The sequence below is a fragment of the Cervus elaphus genome, chromosome X (genome assembly GCF_910594005.1).
Source record: "Cervus elaphus chromosome X, mCerEla1.1, whole genome shotgun sequence".
Classification (NCBI taxonomy): Eukaryota; Metazoa; Chordata; class Mammalia; order Artiodactyla; family Cervidae; genus Cervus; species Cervus elaphus.
This window is the reverse complement of record NC_057848.1, coordinates 58313966-58333405: the sequence shown is the minus strand read 5'-3', so window position 1 is coordinate 58333405 and position 19440 is coordinate 58313966. Positions and strand designations below refer to the sequence as shown.

General features: G+C 45.9%; 1 protein-coding gene, 1 long non-coding RNA gene and 1 pseudogene across 2 annotated transcripts; 1 reads left to right on the top strand and 2 right to left on the bottom strand.

Annotated features, from left to right (window-relative positions):
- Window positions 1-1556: 1556 nt before the first annotated feature.
- LOC122690322 lies at window positions 1557-3721 on the bottom strand (annotated as a pseudogene).
- A 3454-nt stretch (window positions 3722-7175) lies between these two features.
- LOC122690854 lies at window positions 7176-9363 on the top strand. Its single transcript, XR_006340126.1, has 3 exons — window positions 7176-7307; window positions 8006-8100; window positions 9101-9363. It is a non-coding gene; the product is annotated as an uncharacterized LOC122690854 (long non-coding RNA).
- A 7206-nt stretch (window positions 9364-16569) lies between these two features.
- Window positions 16570-18137, bottom strand: LOC122690848 (small integral membrane protein 10-like protein 2A). The gene has a single exon (XM_043897834.1). The coding sequence runs from the start codon at window positions 18094-18096 to the stop codon at window positions 17890-17892; it is 207 nt and encodes a 68-aa protein (XP_043753769.1). The 5' UTR covers window positions 18097-18137; the 3' UTR covers window positions 16570-17889.
- Window positions 18138-19440: the final 1303 nt, after the last annotated feature.

Below are 19440 nucleotides of genomic sequence, written 5' to 3'. Positions count from 1 at the left end.
AAGTGACTTAGCAGCAGCAGCAGCAGCAGCAAAGAACGGATGTTTTTTCCAGTCAGTGGTACTGGGTAAATTTGGCAGTCCCCAACCTTTTTGGCACCAGGTATTGGCTTTGTTGAAAACAATTTTTCCATGGACGGGGGGTGGGTGGGGAGATGGTTTGGGGATGATTCAAGCGCATCTCATTTATTGTGCACTGTATTCCTAATTTAATGCCACCGTTGATCTCAAAGGAGCTAAGAGGTACTGGTCTGGGGCCTGGAGGCTGGGGACCCTTAGTGAGATATCCAAATAGAAAAAAAGTGAATGTTGATCCCTGTCTTACCTTACACAAAAATTATTTCCAAGATGAACTGCTGATCTAAATGTGAAACGTGAAACAGTAGAACTTTCAGGAGACATCTTCATAATAATGGTCATGGAAAAACTATGCAAAGGTAAGGAACAGAATACATGGAAAGACGAAAGAAAAACAATACAAATGGAAAAGTCTTCACCTTACTTGAAATCAAAGAAATGAAAATGAAATGAATTGTTAGGTATCCTTCTTGTTTGTCAGATACAATGGTTATAAAGTAATACTTTACTTTTAGCGAGGGTGTAATGATATGCGCTGCCTTATACTTTCTTAACAGAAGTGGAAATTTATATAACTTCCAAAAATCAATCTGAGAAAATTCATCAAGAGTCTGGAGAATGTTCATGGCTTTGATACAATTCCAATTCTAGAATTCTCACCTAAAGCATGAGCACAAAAGAAGATAAGCATATATAAGGAAATGTTTATAATAGCATCCCTTAAAATAGCAAGGGCTTCCCCAGTGGCTCAGAGGTTAAAGCGTCTGCTTCCAATGCGGGAGACCCGGGTTCGACCCCTGGGTCGGGAAGATCCCCTGGAGAAGGAAATGGCAACCAACTCCAGTATTCTTGCCTGGACAATCCCATGGATGGAGGAGCCTGGGAGGCTACAATCCACGGGGTCGCAAAGAGTCAGATATGACTCACGGACTTCACTTCACTTCACTTCAAAATAGCAAAAGAAATAGAAACAAATTAATATTGTCTAATTTGGGAATACAGTTCATGGGGTTTTCAAGGCAAGAATACTAAAGTGGTTTGCCATTCTCTTCTCCAGTGGACCACATTCTGTCAGACCTCTCCACCATGACCCGTCCGTCTTGGGTGGCCCCACAGAGCATGGCTTAGTTTCCTTGAGTGAGACAAGGCTGTGGTCCTATGATCAGATTGGCTAGTTTTCTGTGATTATGGTTTCAGTGTCTGTCTTTTGATGCCGTCTCGCAACACCTACCATCTTACTTGGGTTTCTCTTACCTTGGACGAGGGTTATCTCCTCACGGCCTCTTGAGAAACCTATCTGCAGGTCAGGAAGCAACAGTTAGAACTGGACATGCAACAACAGACTGGTACCAAATAGGAAAAGCAGTACATCAAGGCTGTATATTGTCACCCTGCTTATTTAACTTTTATGCAGAGTACATCATGAGAAACGCTGGGCTGGAAGAAGCACAGGCTGGAATCAAGATACTGGGAGCAGCATCCAGGAGTTGGGCAGGCAGGCAAATTGGGTGGGTCACAGGCCCACACCTGACCTTAGGTGGGGATGCCAGGAGCTGGAGGTATGCCAGGCCCATGAAGGGAAGTACCCGATGGATGGCCCAGGCCGGCAGATCCCCCAGGACATCTGCAGGCCGCCTTAAGCAAGGGGGTGAGGGCTCAGGCTAGAGCCGGCTCAGGCAGGCAGGGTAGAGGCCTGGCCCCGGGGCCCTTGGAGGGCTCCACTAGGGGCTGCCAATCGACTGGGGCCTCCCTGAGTGGTGGCTGGAACTCAGGATGTGTCTGCCAGCTAGATTCAAGCCCTCCTGGAGGCGGCCAGCGAGGCGGTCATTCCTCTCCTCCAGGTGGTCCAGGCAGGTGTTGACCTGGTCCAACATGGGGTTGATGGCTGCCTGTACTGCTTTTCGGGCAAGCCGTCGACCTTGCCTTCCGTGCTGACATCCACAGGCACACCCTGTTCCACGTGTCCTCCAGACACTGCAGGCTCCTGCACCTGCAAGGCTCATGTGGCGGCCGTAGAGCGAGACCGCACGTTGGGCACACGGACGGCCGAGGCAGGGAGGGTGGAGGGCAGTCATGAAACCCTTGTGCTTATTGAAATCGTCCTCCTGGGGAAAAGAAAGCAAGACTGTCACAGTCTGTCCTGATTGAAAATGTGTCTGCTGGGTGGTGGGCTCGGGTATCTCCCCGATTATTCCCAAAGACCTTACAGGCTGTGGCTGTCAGCAAACTCACCTCTTCCCACCCAGGTCTAAGGGCCCCCCAGAGCTGCAATATGTCATCTCCTGCCCGAGGGGTTCCTCAGGATGTGGAGGTCGAAGAAGGGCCTCTGTACTGTCATCACACCTGTAATTTACTTCTTTTTCTCAGTATTATGACCTACTCCTGTTAAAGAATGACTTATCCATTAAGATGTCAGCTACCTGACTTAGCTATGCAAGTCCAAGTAGGCAGCCAGGAGAGAAACAGGCTGAGATTTGGGGTTGGGTCCTACTTCTCACCTCTCCACCGAATACAGCACTGGCAGGTATTAATTCAATAATTAATCAATTGACACATTTTGTGTTTTGTAGGAGAACAAGGGATTTTGGACCTGGGGAAGACTTGAGAGGAGTCTGCGTCATTTCTTCCATGCACTGAGGGCTTTTTATGGGCCAGGCTGTATGTGTCTCCCTCAGAACTGTTGCTGTGGGGGTAAACGTGGTGCTGAAAGGGGATTTCTGTGAAGCACTGGCTATCCCGGCACTCAGTAGCAGGGTCTCACTGCACAGGCACATGCATGTAGCCTCCCCGTGACTCCTGCACCATGTGTGCACTGCTAGAACTCTGTTATTTTGGTGGAGATCAAGGGTCTCTTAAATCTGTAAGACTCAGTGTTCCCCTCCCAACCCCACCACCACCACACACACTCACACTCAGAGCAGGGGGTCCCTGCCTCCTTCTACCCTCCTTTTTCCTTAAATGTGGTGTCAACTTGGAGATGAATGACTGGGTGACAGGAAGCCTATAGGAAAAGGGGATGAGTAGGGGCCTGCCCATTATGGGCTCCTTTTCTGCTTTTTGTTCTGGTACTTTTCCCCACCCCAGGTATGCCAAGACTAGAAAGGCATGGAGCACCTTTCTCCCAAGTGTTTGGGAGTGACTGGTGTTCATCTACTGACATTCGGGATGGTTCTCCAGGTACTGAGGGATTCTGTTGAGGCCCGCAGCAAGGGTGGATTAGACTGCAGAGGCTGTGAGGATCCTGGAAGGTGCTAGGGTACAAGTCTCCTCCAGACAAAAGCAAGTGCAGGTTAGTCTGTGCCTTGCTTCCTGTGCTGGTGTCCTATCAGCCTTCCTCCTCCTTCCCCATTCTTTTTTTTTTTTAATTCTGTCTCTATATCCCTACAGCGATCATCTATCCATCTATCTGTATCCCAGGGACACAGGCTAGGGACACAGCCTACAATTGCATCCTGGTCTCCAGCCACGGTGGCACAGACATGAAGGTCGGGTTCCTGCTATGTGTGGTCTGAGTTTGTCTGCTGATTCAGACAAGTGATCTGGGCCAAGTATGGGCAGCCATTACTCTTCCAGATGTAGATCTACTCTCGGTGAATGACCCAAGTCCCAGAAGACGACCCACCACAATTTCTATACCCTGGCCCATGTTCCACGTCGGCTCTCCTCAATACACATCTCAGCCTGGTGCAAGTTTTTTCACAGACAGGCCTGATACAGTCAACCAAATCTTCAGTACATTTTTGCCAATTTCTCTTATCAGGGCACCACCCTCGTTGTGCCTTCTGGTTAAACCAATGAGTGGACAAGGGAGTTTATCTCATTCTCATGAGGAATATCGAATATCACGGGGTCTTACCTAATGAAAAGTACTATTTCAGTGTCCCCTTATGTGCTATTGAATCTTCATATGTATTGCGCTGTATATTGAGCTATATTATACCAGGAGAAAATGAGCGACTAAGCTGATGAATTGGAAACTGGTGCTACAAGTTTTAAGAACAAGAGATACAGATTAAGATGTGTAAAAGTTAATCAGTCAACAAAGACATTAGCATAGATGTAAGTAATAATTGTGGAACAAAACTACTGGCAAACTGGTCAACACGTTGTGAGATGTGGATTATGTTACATGAATGGTAAGTGGAAAAAGAATCAGAGAAAGTAGACGAGTGTTGGCAGAGCTAGCATGGGAAAGTCTCCAGAAAGGAGGTTGTATTTGACCAGAGACCTGCCTGGTGATAAGGTAACAGTCCTAGTTAGTGTGTGTTAGTTACTGGTCTAAATGCTTGTCATGAACTCACCAAGGGTCATGGCAGCCTGATGACAGAGTTCTTATTAGGATCCTCACTCGACTGATTAGGAAACTGAGGCACAAAACAACGAAGGATATTCAGCTGGTAGGAGGAATAATTGTGGTATGAATCCCAAGAGCATACCTCAATCCCATGTACTGTACACAGTAGGTAAGAAGATATGATTTTCCTCAGACAGACCATGAATGTGGAATGAGGTATCAATGAGACAAGAATGAAAGGCAGGCCTTTTCTGGTGGTCCAGTGCTTAAAACTCAGTGCTGTCACTGCTGTGGGCCCAGGATCAGTCCCCTGGTCAGAAAACTAAGAACCCATAAACTGCGCAGTTAGACAAGAGAAAAATGAAAAAGAATGAATGTTGGCCACAGATCGAGGAGACACTGGTGATCTGAAAGATAGGACCTGTGTGGTAGTGGTCATTGTATGCCAGGGATTGAGAGGGTCCAGCATGTATCCATCTGCTGATGCCAGTCAGAGCAACAAGCCTAGGAACACATGGGAAAGACTTGGCAGATCCTGGGGCAGGATTCACATCAATGGCCCCAGTCTTATCTGTCTTCCCTCCCCATGTGGATTCATCATCCGTTACTGATTACTGGACAAGGCCTGCAAGAGCTCTCCTGCCCTCTGGATCATTGTCAGAGGCTCACCTGACAACCCCAGTTCTAGAAGAGCTCACCTGTAAGCTTTCTCTGGGCTTGCAAAGGAACAGCTAATCTAGTGGAAAAGAAACTCCTCTGAGCCAGTATCTGGCTGTTTGTTTCTGGTATCTTAGTTTCCTCACTCATAGTTTGGAACTAATTTTCATGTATTTGATTTTCCTGTTTCTTCCGAATTCTATTTGAGGACTATGAAGCCAAGTCTAACAGCTGCAGCTGGATGCGATGTTCCAGATTTAACAGTCAGAGTTATTCAAGGAAACAGAACCAATAAGAGACATTTTATATCTATCTGTCTGTTTATCTATGTCTATCTATACCTATCTATCTATCTGTATATTGGCTGTTCGTTTAGTCACTAAGTCATGTCCGACTCTTGTGACGCCATGGACTGTAGACCGCCAGGCTCCTCTGCCCGTGGGATTTCCAGGCAGGAATACTGGAGTGGGTTGCCATGTCCTTCTCCAGGGGATCTTCCTGACCAAGGAATCAGGCCTCGGTCTCCTGCATTGCAGGCAGATTCTTTACGAACTGAGCTATGAAGGAAGCCCATATATATATGTATACATATATCTATCTATCTATATATCTTGAGGTTTATCTTGAGTTTAGTTCCCTATTTATGGAGGCTGAGAAATTCCACAATCTCCTGCTTACAAGGTATAAAACCAGGAGAGCCAGTGGTATAATTCAGTCCCACTCTGAAGGCCTGTGAACCAGGGGGGCTGGTGGTGTGAATCCAAGTTGAGGAGAAGGAGAAAACGAGGAGACTCGTTCTATCTCAAGGAGTGAGATGGGGAAAAAACAGGGAATAATTTTTCCTTTCTCTGCCTTTTGTTCCATTTGGACCCTCAACGGATTGGATGATGCCTACCCACATTGGGGAAGGCCTTCTCTTTCACTAAGTCACCGATTCAAATGCTCATCTCGTCCAGAAACACCCTCACAGGTACAACCGGAAATAATGCTTAATTTGGACGCTCCATGACAAGTCAAGGTGGCATGTAAAATTAGCCATCACAGTGGGTAGGGCCACGTCATGGACTGCTGCATAACACTGTGCACACCACGCAGCCTCAGATACCGTCCTAAAGGATCTCTCCCACGGGAAGGACAGTGCTGGCATCAGATCATCTTTCCTCGGAGCACTGTGCACTGTGACCACGCAGTCCAGCTAAGGGACCCAGTGGCTATGTGGTCCACACACCATGTGGAGTGTAGATGAGTTCAACACTCAAGGTAGTCACGCCTAGGGGAAACTGCACCTTCTTGTTTGTACAACTTACAATTTGAGAGCAGGTGCAGAAATCTCTCAGCAAGAGGCTTCCTGGAAAGAAGTGGGCTCCAGTCTCATTTTGTATAACTGTGAAGCTTAGTGACATTTGCAGCAGAGATATGAAATCCTCATTACTTTCTTCCTATAGCAATAGGAGAAATAACTCTTGTGGTTGGGGTGGGAACATGAATTCAGGAAAAGAGCTAGGGAAGTGATTTATGCCTGGGCCTTATAGGAAGGACAATATTTTCACAGACAGAAAAGCAGGAAAGGATATGGAATTCTTGAAAAGGGTGGTACCAATCCTAGCAAGCTTCTAAGAGTTAGCCTGTTGTCAGTGTTCCCTCGTCTTCCCCAAATGTCTGTAACCTGAACTGACTTGCAAAATATCCAAGTGCAAACCTTGGGTCCCTCACACCACGAACAGCCCTGTACTATCTGACCCCAGGGCTCAGAAACAGTCCTCTGCATCTCTGCTCTGATACATCTCCATGTCCGTATCTCATATGAAGAACTCACATTTTGCCTGGAAGGAGTAAAACCTGGAAGGCTTCCTGGAGAGGGATGGAATTGACCTAGGCCTGGGTAACTTGAACGTGCATGCTTTCCAAAGTCTAAGATGACATGAAACAAAGCACAAGGTATGTGCAAGGGCCTAAGAAGTAGAGCTAGGCGTAGAGGGATGGACAGGGATATAGAAAGACATAGGAATAGGAGCAGAGATTTCATGACGTCAGCCGGGCCTTGGCAAATGGACAGTTTCCCACCAGTAGACCTCCCTGAGAGGAATGGCCAAACTCCCCGTCAATCATTGCAGGCCCAGCAATGACGATGTTGGGAGGCGGGGGCGTGAAACGTTGTGGAAGAAACCCTAGCGCGTGCCTAAGCTCTTGACTGTCTTGACTGTTCTGTGGGGGCTTCCGTAGACCGTTTTCCTCGGTTAGGATTTAACATGGCGGCTCCCTTTCCGGAGATCGCAGATGTGTAAGTTTTACTAACTTTATTCGTATCTGGCCGTCTGTGGTGTGATTTGGAGAGTCGGGTAGATGGTGTGTCCTCATGGACACTTTGACAGACGTGTCTGCGAGCTCCTGGGTGGATGGCGGAGAGGATCTCTCAGGCACTTCCGGGTTTGGTGTTGGGCATTATTGTACCAGCATGATGAAACTTGAAGAAGACGTTCTTTGTTTAAAAGTGGGTCTCAGAGCCTCCTTCCCAATTGTGGTCTTACTGCTTTGTCGTGTTTGCGGCTTAAAGTGAGGAAAGGGCGGGATCGTTTGGCTGGGTGGGTGGGGGTGCCAGACAGTCTGACTGGTGAGGGGCGGCCGCCATGGAGCTGATTCTGCTTTCTATTGTAGGGCGTTTGGGGTGGATATATCGTTGCCGGGGCTTGCTTCAAATGTTGATCTTGGCCATTTTGGTGACCTTTCTTAACCATTGAGGGTCTTTCTGTTCTTTCCTACGTGAAACGAGACAGTAAGGCTCTGAGGGATCGTGTGTGGTGTTAGGACAGCTGACGGCCCTTGGCTGCCTTGGTGTTTTGTGGATCAGGGGAAGGGGAAGTTTGCCCCAGCCACTCATGTTACGAGCTTCCAGCTTACCTAATTTTCCTGCAACTGTGTTAGGCTGTCCATCTGTAAGCAAGTCTCCTTGTAGATCTGTATAATCACTGTTTCCTTCAGGACCTGGTGATGGCAAAATCGAGTACTGGCCAGCCGATGGGCCTGTAAGGAGAAGAGAGTGGACCCGGAATTACCTGTCCAGACCTGGCAGATGAGTAAGTGCAACCTTATGTTCTGTGGGGCCACAAATCCTGGGAGGAGGGTAGCATCCATCCCGTCAGCTGCAACATTTTTTAACATGGTGTTGAAATGTCTTCCCTGGGTCTCTAAGATAGGAACTTGCAACAATGTCAGGATCACTCCCTGAGCGCTGCTCAGACACTATGTTTATAATCGATGTCTTTAACTAGTCAGTGGCATCTTGTTCCAGTTCAGCATGAGTGCCATTATTACAGACATACTGAATTTAATAGAATGTCACCTTTCCAAAAAGCCTGATCTTGCCATCTTCACATCAGAGTTCGGATCTGTCTTTTTATCCTTTTGGATAACACTTTTAATGCCAGGCAGAAGCAGGCTGGACTGGATGGGATAGTGAAAATCAAATTTCAGGAATCCAGAGACTGTGGGAGTGCTGTTTTTTTCAGGTAGGGGAACATGGATTTGAATGTAATTTCAAGCCAGCTCTATTTAGGAAAGGGGAGAAAGATGAGGCCTGTACACCAAGTGAGTGGCAGAGAATGATAGTCTCCCAGTCTATCCCCACTATAAGTGTGTGGGCATTTACTTTGCAGGGGTCCTGGAGATGTAGGCTAACAATTCAAGTAATATGCAGGTCAAGACTTCATTAAATATTTACCCTTCTGCCATTTGTAGGGGAGGGGGGCGGGGGGCACAATACTGTTATTTTTTGCCTTGCAGATGTTGCTGAGACAGTGCATCGTGTTTCATTAAAAGTAAATTTTAGTGTCTGAGTCTGACTCTTTCTTACTATCATCTTTGAGCCTCAATTTCCACATTTGCCAAATGGGAATCACACCTTGCTCTCATGGATATCTCTTGTATGTTCTTGTAAAGTGCTCAGCACAAAGGAGGTACTGAAGGGATTAGCACACAATTTACAGAATATGGGAACAGATCACTGTGGCTTCATTTAGCTCGTCTCCCTACCTGTGCAGGCCCCCATTTCAACCAAACATTTGTTTCCTTTCACAGGGCCAGCAAATTTCCTCAGATGTTACAGGGCTTCTGTTTGGAAACCAGCCTTTTAAATCCTGCTGTGATGCCAAGAGATAGCCCAGCAACTCATACCTTGCCTTACTCTGAGCCACTTTCTTGTGTGACCATCTCTGACGCCTTATGCTGAAGCTGATCTGGCTCAGCACCAAAGTTCTGGCACCAAGACGGTGCTTGTTAACTGGCAGTGCCGAAAAGGTCTCCTCGCTTTCATTGTCTGTGTAAACTTACTTCTTTTCTGGGCAGTGGTTAATTTGTTGAAAAATCTCTGGAAGAGTTTTCACAGTTGGGGTGGGGGGAAAGCGCTAAACAGAAATTTGAACTCTTCTAAGGTGCATTCCAAGACACTTCTAAGCTCCAGTTTCATAGAAACCTCGGGCTCCTGTGTTGCTTTATTAGCATGGGTTTTATCCAGAAGGTGGCATCACAGAACCTGAATTTCATTCACTGAAGGTTAAAAGACAATCCACATTTCTTTGTGATTGGAAACTAAAGTATGTAGTTTTATGAGACCATGTTTAAAGACTCTGTGTTTATCCCTGTAATTGGGAAAATTACTTTAAAGCTGTGAAAGATGGGGGTCGTGATAGCTTCCTACTCAGTGAAAACCTGAAGCCTGAGATACTTAGAAAAACCTGCCCTAAGCCCATGTTCTTTCCCCAGGTAACACAATGATGATCAAAACTGCCTATTTCCTAGTCAAGACAATTGTGAAACTTAAGGATAACCGTGAGGCCTTCCTCCCCTTCCACACACACTTGTTCCCACTGCCATCAACGTCATCTTGGTTGACTTCATTTGAGGCAGGGGTCAAGAAAACCAAAATGGATGGTTTAAGAAGTCCATCTGCTGTGCAGTGGCACTTCAAAATAAGTCACAAGGTTGAAGATGCCAAAAAGTTGACTCTGCAGTTGGTGCCAGTGTCACAGATCAGGGCTCTCATGGAAAGAGAAGGTAATCCTCTTCTGAATTTGAGATGGAATCTAGCTTGCTGGTTCTTTCCCAGGAATTCATTCCCAGGCCAGCCATGTCACTTAGGCTCATGAGACAGTACCTAGTGAATGTCTACTCACTCGTGGGAATGTGAATGTTCTAGAAATTCTTGGTGTGATGTATTCCTTTGGATACATACCACAAGTGGGATTGCTGGAGTAGATGGTAGTTCTGTTTTTCATTTTTTGAGGGGCTTTCATACTGTTTCCCATAGTAGCTGTACCAATTGAATCTTGAACTAAATGAGTTTCACGAGTGGTTCTCAGGCCACTTTTGATTGTCGGTTCTTTTCAGGAGAAGTACTGTAGAGATTAGAGGCTCAAAGTGGGAAGGAGTTCCCTGATCAGGAAAGATGGAATGACTGACTAAAAACAGACCTTCGTTGGGGTGCCTAGAGCCTAGAGGTGGGGAAGGGGCTGGGAAGAGTGACCCTCTGTAGAGCTGCTCTCAGAGCACAAGGAGAAAGCTGGACAGGAGGACATAGGCCCTCAATGTGAAAGGTGCATTGGACTTTCTGTGGTCAAAAGTGTCTCCTACCTATTTATCAATCCCTGGTACTGCCTGGGATTATTGTAGTGAGGGGACTGAAAATAATAGTGCACATCACTGAGTGTGACATGAGAGTGGATTCCTTTCAGGGAAAGGTGAGACTTTCATGATGAAGGCTTTACCCTATGTGACAGCATTCCTCAGAGTTCTAGACATCACTGTTAGGGATGTTCTTGTGTTCCTGCTTCAGTCTGTGTACTGCCTTAGGCTGTGAAAACAGCTCAGGAAAGGTGACCTTTCCCCCTCCTATACTGTGGCCTAAAGCAGTAGTCTGAGAGAATCTCCTGGGAGGCGCCCGCTGATGTTGACTACAGTTGGTTGAGTAGACCGCTCAACTCTTCTGTTGAGACTACCTGTGGCCATAAAGAGGCACATGAATGTGAACTGGTGTTGCTGGTGTGTTCTACTGATATACCAACTAGACACTTCTTCCTTTGACACTCACACACCTCAGGTGCCTTGCTAACGTCCTAAAAGGTGCATATTGGCAATGGCAGGATGTGGGGCATGGGAAATGTTGAGTCTGGGGCAGAAGTTGGCGGTAGCCTGATGTCAGAATTCTGTGCCATTGCGCCGAGCGAGGGCACACTGGGAATTCTGAGGAGTCCCGACTCTGTTTGTCAGAATGTGGATGGAACTTTGCACATTCACTTTCTGCACTCTTCCACTGAGCACACTCTGCACATTGGCTGGAAGACAGAGGTCCAGTGGGTCTAGTCAGTGAACTGTCCACAAATCCGGGGCCTTTTGTTTCCTTCCGGGCATATGCCGATGAGCATGGATGTGTAGGAACCTCCCGAGTCAGGTGCCCCAGCTGGAGGATGAAGCCCTTGTATTCCTCTTGCTGGAGAGGGCTGCATCCCCAGGCTGTCGCTGTCTCTCCAACCTGTGTATCTGCTAGAAAGCCTTTCTAGCAGAAAGGCTGGCTGGTGGTTGCTCCTCTTCCATTTGGGGTTTCCTGTTGGTGGGGGTGACATTGCCTCAGGGGAACCTTCTCTGCACTCTCAAGGAAGAAGGTGTTGTTGGTCAACAGTGGAGGGACAGTTATGCATTGTTTGTGGTGTTGTGCTACTGGAGTGGGGGAGAGGAAAGGGGAACTCAATTGGGGGAGGGACAAGGCCTGATGGTTTCCCCATGTCAGGCTTTTGCTTTCTCTTGATTTGGGAAATTTGGGCCCAGCAGGACTATGAGGATGCGGCTCTGAGAGTATAAGGAAAGATTGCCAGTGGGGAGGACAAGGGTCTTTGGTGCGATGACTGTGGTGGGCATTGTGCATTCAGGGCTCTTTCCCCTGTCTTCTTTCTCCATTCTCATGCCCTTCCTATGGGTTAGCATAGCTGAGTCACAAAAATTAACAATGGACCCTGATGGATATACTATAAGAAGTTACAGCTTTGGTATAAACTAGGACATTTATTATGGGAACAGGATTGTTTTCAATTTTCTCAAGTGAATTGTGATTTTGTCTGCAAGTGAAGGCTTTGCTGTCTCTTCCTTGCTCTGTGTTGCCTAGATCTGTGACAATTGGCTGGTGTGGAAGGGGAACTCTTTGTCCAGCTGTACTGTTGCCCAGTATATAATCTAAGGGAGTTCTGTGAAGGGACTGCTGTTGCTTACACTATTTTTTTTTCCCCCCGGTGATATTTCCTGCCCTTTTCCTGTAGCTTTATGGGCTCTTGGTCACTGCTTTTTCTGCCAGGTCCCTGAAAGAACACTCATGGTTTTTCAAATACCCAAGAGGCTTCTTTAACTTACAGAAAAGATTTCCATACATTGCAGAGAGTCAGAAATGGCAACCTATTGCCTGGAGAATCCCAGGGACAGCGGAGCCTGGTGGGCTACCGTCTGTGGGGTCACACAGAATCAAGCATGACTGATGTGATTTCGCAGAGTCAGACAAAGAACTGACCACACTACAGTTTTTTGGGAAATGTGAGAAAGAAGTCCTCGTCCATTTTCAGCATGAGCAATTTCATTTTCCTTATTTGAGTGTCCCTTACAATGTGCTCCCCGTGAGATACCAGGTCCCCTGGGGATCTTCACCATCCCTCCAAGTGCTGATTCTAAAGTTCTGGCCATAGCCAGACCTGGGCAGAGGAATTCCTCAAGAGGAACTTGTGGAAACAGCACCTGAAGGACAAGTAAAAAGGATGAGTGACTGCTTGTCCTCTCGGAGCTTTTAAACCATACATATGTCCTCAGGGCGAATTCTCTGTGATCAATAGGATCACTGGGGATGAGGATGAAAAGTACAAACCTCGTTTAGAGAAGGTTTAAGTCACTCTGCTGACGTCAGCAGTCTGTTTGCAAGCGGAGCTGAACTTCTCTCTCACTGTCCCTTTGTCACGTACTCTGAAGGAGCAGAGATTTGATCTCCAATTGGCAGAGGTCCGATTTTTGTGTCTTGTGGTGCACAGGACCTGCTAGAATACTTGGGAGGAGGCAAGGACTCAGATCCGGCAGAGATTTACTTACAGAATTTTAGTGTGCAGCTCTGTCAAAAAGAGTGGACAGAATGAGTCAAATCTGTGCATTCCTGGACAGTTTGAATGGTCTCTTCATCCCTATGGATTTAAATTTGCCCTCCCAGTCCACTGTGCTGACTCCAGCATGCACCCATAATGGGTTACTGAGTGTCGCCAGCGAGGCCACCTCACAGTTTTGATTTGGGTTGGCTTTCTGAGCTTCCTTTGCTTCTCCTTATTCACGTACAAGCCTACTATATTACTTCTTATCAGCTTTGGAAAAGAGCAGCAGTGGACCCACTTCAGTGAATCCTAAGGAGATTCACTGGTTTACCCAGCCTCCCCCATCAGTCAGACAAAGCACCTTCCAGAGTGCTGAAAGGCCTGTTGTAGATTTTCCTCTAGTAGGTTGTCAGAATACTGAGCTACAGGATATAGGATATAGTTAAAGCCAGGAACCAAGCACCTGTGCATCTCCTCCAGACCCCGGAACTGATGTGTCCTGAAAAGGCTAAGAGAGTGGATCTTGATCTGTCATGTTTTTATTACTAAATACTACTACTAATAAATTATGAAGGTAGAATGAAACTTCAGAGTGGATGGGTGTGTTTATGGTATAGATTATCGAGATGCTTTATGGATGTATACTTATCTCCAGACTCATTCGATTGTATACATTAAGATGTGTACATCTTTTTGTATGTCAGTCATTGCTCATACCTCAATAAAGGGGTTTAAAAAATAATAAAAGAGAACCTTCCATGGTCACAAATGAGTGTCACCTCCCTCCAAGAGTTTTTATAGTTTAGAACTGAGAGGGAAGAATATTTCTCCTTCGGGAAATGGTTAATACCATTTACAGCTTCTGAATTATGGTTTTGCCTTGGTTTCTCTATATATACATAGTATCTGCATTAGTGGTCTATAAGGTTACCCTTTAGTCCATAGGATTTTGAATTTCATAGAATCTCAGCAGTTCTACAGAAGACTACGGCTTCATGCGGAGGACCTCGTCTCAAGGAGTGGCCCTGTGACATCAGCGAGTTGTCATTTGACCAGAAATTGACTTTGGGGTATTGTGCCTTTGGGAATGGCTTGGACTTTGGGTTGTTTTCATTTTGTATAATATGTGCTTTTGTGCTTCCTCAAGAAATCTTTAAAAATATTGTACCCATGGGGGCATGTCAAAGTGCGTGTGTGCTGTTTTTGTATTCCAGATGCTTGAAGGCACTGTCTCAGGCTGATTGGTCTCCCTAGCAGGCCTCATTTCTCTGAGACCTTCCCACAGCCTTCTATTTTCTGTGCCACTGAGTTTCCTGGCGGTAGCTACTTGGTTTGGAATACTTTTCATCTTATCCTAGTTGAGCCAGTAATACTTTTGTTATGGTTTGGGACTAGACCCGCAAGAATGAGTGACAGCCTGCAAAGGCTCACTGGTAACCTTTCACAGCAGAGAATACAAGCAGACATACTGTTGGGACTTGCCCAGCAGTCCAGTGGTTAAGACTCCATGCTTCCAATATAGGGGGGAGGGGGTTCAGTCCCTGGTGGGGGAAATAAAATCCCACATGCTGCATGGCATGGCGAGAAAACAAAACAAAAAAAGAGGCCATGCAGCTGAGTTTCCCTGATTTAGCCTCATTTCTGTGTCTTTAAAATGTATTCCTTGCTTCAGTTTCTTGTATTTTGTTAAATACCTGTGTTCTTCCAATAAAACTCATTTGCTTTAGAAGATCTCACTTGTTTGTTTTAATTATTCACAATGAACACCAGCATGACCAAGGAAGCTGCGGCTGTGTCATGTGCATTATCACCCGAACCGGGGCAGAGCTCTACGCCCTGGAGTCTGATGCATTAAGAACAGGAGCCGGTGGAAAGGGGATGGGGTCTCCAGGCCATGCTAAAAGTCCCCCTGTTTGTTAAGCTCGCCCCTTTGTCTAGTGATATATTCCCCTTAAAGCTAGTCACTCAGTCGTGTCTGTGCGACCCCATGGCCTGTAGCCCGCCAGGCCTACTGTCCATGGGATTCTCCAGGCAAGAATACTGGAGTGGGTTGCCATTCCCTTCTCCAGGGGATCTTCCCACCCCAGGGATCGATCCCTGGCCTCCTGCATGACAGGCAGATTCTTTACCATCCGAGCCACCTGGGGAGCCTGATCCCCTAAAGGTAGCAGGTAATCTAATACCTCCCTATGAGAAGTGATCCTTTTAGCCACTTCATGAAAGCCATGAATGCATATTTGGGGATATGCTGTGCATATAGTGTTTCCAAGTATTAGTTCTCTATAATTAAGAAGAGTGTATGTTATATAATATATATTTCTGTCTGGCTCAGTAACGGCAACCCACTCCAGTATTCTTGCCTGGAAAATGCCATGGACAGAGGAGCCTGTTAGGCTACAGTCCCTGGGATCACAACAAGTCAGACAGGACTGAGCAACTGAGCATGCATATACTACCCCATTCCATTGATGGACTATTTCTGTTTAGCCCAGCTTCTGTTGCATATTTAGCTTATCCCCCCCCCCGCCCCCTTGCTATTATGATCAATACTAAAATGTGAGAACCTTGTCTAAACATCATGGGGTACTTGCCCAATTCTTCAGTTTTGAAAAATTAAATCACTGGAGCCCATCATACAGAGTGAAGTAAGCCAGAAAGATTAAGATCAATACAGTATACTAATGCATATATATGGAACTTAGAAAGATGGTAACGATAACCCTATATGCAAAAGAGAAAAAGAGACACAGATGTACAGAACAGAATTTTGGACTCTGTGGGAGAAGGCAAGGGTGGGATGTTTCGAGAGAACAGCATGGAAACATGTATCTTATCTAGGGTGAAATAGATCACCAGCCCAGGCTGGATGCATGAGACAAGTGCTCGGGCCTGGTGCACTGGGAAGACCCAGAGGAATCGGGTGGAGAGGGAGGTGGGAGGGGGGATCGGGATGGGGAATACATGTAAATCCATGGCTGATTCATGTCAATGTATGACAGAAACCACTACAATATTGTAAAGTAATTAGCCTCAAACTAATAAAAATAAATGGAAAAAAAAAATAAAAGAAAGAAAAAAAAGAAAAATTAAATCACACTTTTTGTTTTGTTTTTACCTTAAACATGACATTGTAGAGATTAGCTCATGAGAAGTTTCATAGAGTAAGGAAGCTCTGGACTATCTGAAGATTACTGATCATTTCATCAGGCATTTCCTTATGATCTTATGCTGTACTTGGAAAGCAAGGAAATCATATTTCATGTGATCATTCGGGAACAGTTTAGGATACGCATCCACTATCGCAGAAAGATAGGAAGGCAGAACCTACCTGGACTCATGGGCCACTCCCCAACCCCCTTCCCCCAAATTTCATTCCAACTGCAGTAAATTCACTTTTAATAGGTTTTAATTTTTAATCAAGATAATACATGCATATAAAGGATTATTTAAAAAAAAATCAACCAGTACAAAAGGGCATATAATGAAAAGCAGTGAATCCCCACCTACCCTTCTTAGCTTTTGCTTCCCCATTCCAGAGGCAAAAACTTTACATGTCTGCCTAGAGGTTAACTCCATTTTTCCTAGTAATATGCTTTTCTTACTATTTGTTAACTTTGATGAAGTGAGACATTTTCTGCTGCCTTCCCGCTGTCTCCTGGGTTTTCCTGCCCCACTTCCCTACCATTGTATCACTATTTTTAAGTTTCCTGTTGGTTAACTCCTTCAGTTTAAAAATGTAACCCCTGAATCTGCCTTATTCTTTCACCTGGAGACTTCCTAGTTTAGGAGAATAACACCACTATTCCCTTTCCTCCCCTCTGGTTGCCAACTTGTTGCCTGTACTTGTCAAAGTTGATTACCATTCCCATTCTGTTCTATGACCATAATTTAGTCTTCCCTGATTTGTCTAGAGATTTACTCTAAAAACGAAAAAGCATAACTAATATTTCCCCTGTAATGGTTATTTAAACACTGTTCATTGAATAGGGATGTTGAAGCTATGATTGGATTTTCTGTGATTGCAGAGTCTTGATCCACGTATGCCAGTGTTCCGATTCCTTTTCTCACACTCCCCGCAATGGTTGAAAACTGAGGTTGCTTCATATAGGAAGCATGTTCTCCTTGTACAGTTTGAAATGTTTGTTTTCCCCTGAAAGTTCTGTTTTTTCCTTTGGGGGATGAAGACAAGTATGTCTTCCAGATCATGTGATCAGTTTCCTCCAGCTTCCATCCATCTATTGCCTAGAATTGATTCCATCCAGTGGGAAGTCCTTTCACTTCTTTTTCAAATTTGGAAGATTTGCTTCCGATTTGGACCATTCTTGTGCAGTTTATTTAAGTCCTTGGTAACTTTTCCTTTTTTTTTCTCCTTTAGCGCATCCTGTGCTCATTGTAATTTCCCAGCGTGCGTGCTCATTCTTTACCAGCTGAGCCACGAGGGAAGAAACCCTTTATGTACAGAAGAACTTCTTAAATATTTCTGAGGATTTTCAGATTTTTAAGTTCTGTTCCTTGAATTAGCTACTTCCTTGAGATTCAACTTCTCGTTTATTTTAGAGTTTCCTGGTTAGATTGCAGACTTGCCACAAATAATGATTTCTAGCTGCGCGTTTATATGAAAAGGTGGGGCGACAGCAGGACAGGCCGGCAAGTGTGTGTGCGTGAGGCGAGCTGGGCACTGTGCTCTAGGGCGGGTGAGCCAGTGGGTGGAGGTCAGCCATCCTGCTGGGCCTCCCCACTGCCACAAAGTTAGTTGCTCTAAATATGTACCTGCAGGCGGACGTTTAGAATCACCGAAGCCGCTATGTAGAAGTAGGGGAAATTCATGCGCAGACGCCAGGCCAGGTCGAAGAAGGTGATCAGCGTGCGCGTGAGCCCCTTGCAGAAGGCGCCATACGAGCCGCGGGTCGTGGCTGAGCGCGACAGCCGCACTGCTACGCCCGACAGGGCCGCTGCTGCTGCCATCGGTTTGCTGTGGCCCCGGATACAGAGCCCAGAGCCAGGTGATTCCCGCTGGTTCAGGGGACAGAAGGATGCTCTCGCGGGGGAATCGGCGCGGTAGGTGGATCGCGTGGCAGCAGATGCTAATTGCGCTGCACTGCGGGATCCCTCCTCCTCTGGCTGTGCTCCCTCCTCCTCTGGCTGTGCTCTGGCCACAGCCGGCACTGGTGCCCCGCCGGGCCGCCCTCCTAGGCTGCCTCGGGGCCACGTGGGGCGGGATCAGGCAGAGCGCCAGGGATCCAGAGCCCTGGGACGGGGAAGGGGCAATGTTAAGGGGGAGTCGGGAGGAGCGGGGAGGGGCGGGCAGTTTGTCCGGGAGACCTAGCTTCCTGACCCCAGTGGTCCTTTTTCAACTTTTAACTTTTAAATTTTAACGGAAGCAAAGTGAAACTTGCTCGAATCGTTAGAAATTTTGCTCCGTAAGCAGGATCTTGAGCAACTTCGAAGCTTGAACGCATTTCCTGTCGCCTCACATCCCTTTAGGAATTTTTTCGGTCCCCGGTTGTAAGCTAGTACAAACACACCAAACCAACTAATTGAACTTTAAGTTGTGTGCATTCTGCGTTATTCATTCAAGCGTCTTATTTGTTTTTGCTTTATATCTGTAGTATTCTGCTAATGGGCAAAGTCTAAAAGCGAGTTGTTAGACTTTGTCAGCAGCACAATGAGAACAATGGAAAGCAAATTCCCTGCTTCGTTTCCCTTTCACCACCCTGCCCCAGCAGCCATGAACTGAGATCATGTTTCCTGTATATACCTCCAGATGTGATGTGTTGATAAGGTGCCCTTACCATGTCAATAACACACAACTACCTCACTCTCCCTGAAGATGGATAATTACACCAATACATATATCAGCTCATAGTGTTCGATAATTCTTATAACAAGTCCCTTGTTGATGGGTGTTCTGAACGTTTCCAGTTTTTCTTATGCCAAAATTTATTGCAATAGCATCATTGTAAACATGAATTTGCAAGTGGCAGAAGAGGATGAATAATATAATTCATTCTTTATTATAAAAAACCATCACATAGCATAGATATTTAGTGTTTGGGGTCAAAAAGTTTTCCTAATACATGCGGTTGATCAAAGAAGTTTAGAGAAGGAAGCTCTATACAATATTGTCAGTCTTGGAATTTTTTTCCTCAACATGATAGACAACAGGTGTATCTTATTATTCTTCTAATTTGCATTTATTTAACTATCAGAGAAGCTTAGCAACTTTACAAAATTTCTTAAGTTTTAATATATATGATTTTTACCAATTGTTTGTAGATCATTGAAACTTAAGTATATATTATGAGAAAA

Coding starts and splice junctions, on each gene's coding strand:
- LOC122690848 (XM_043897834.1), bottom strand. CDS start 18,096: ATGGCAGCAGCAGCGGCCCTGTCGGGCGTAGCAGTGCGGCTGTCGCGC.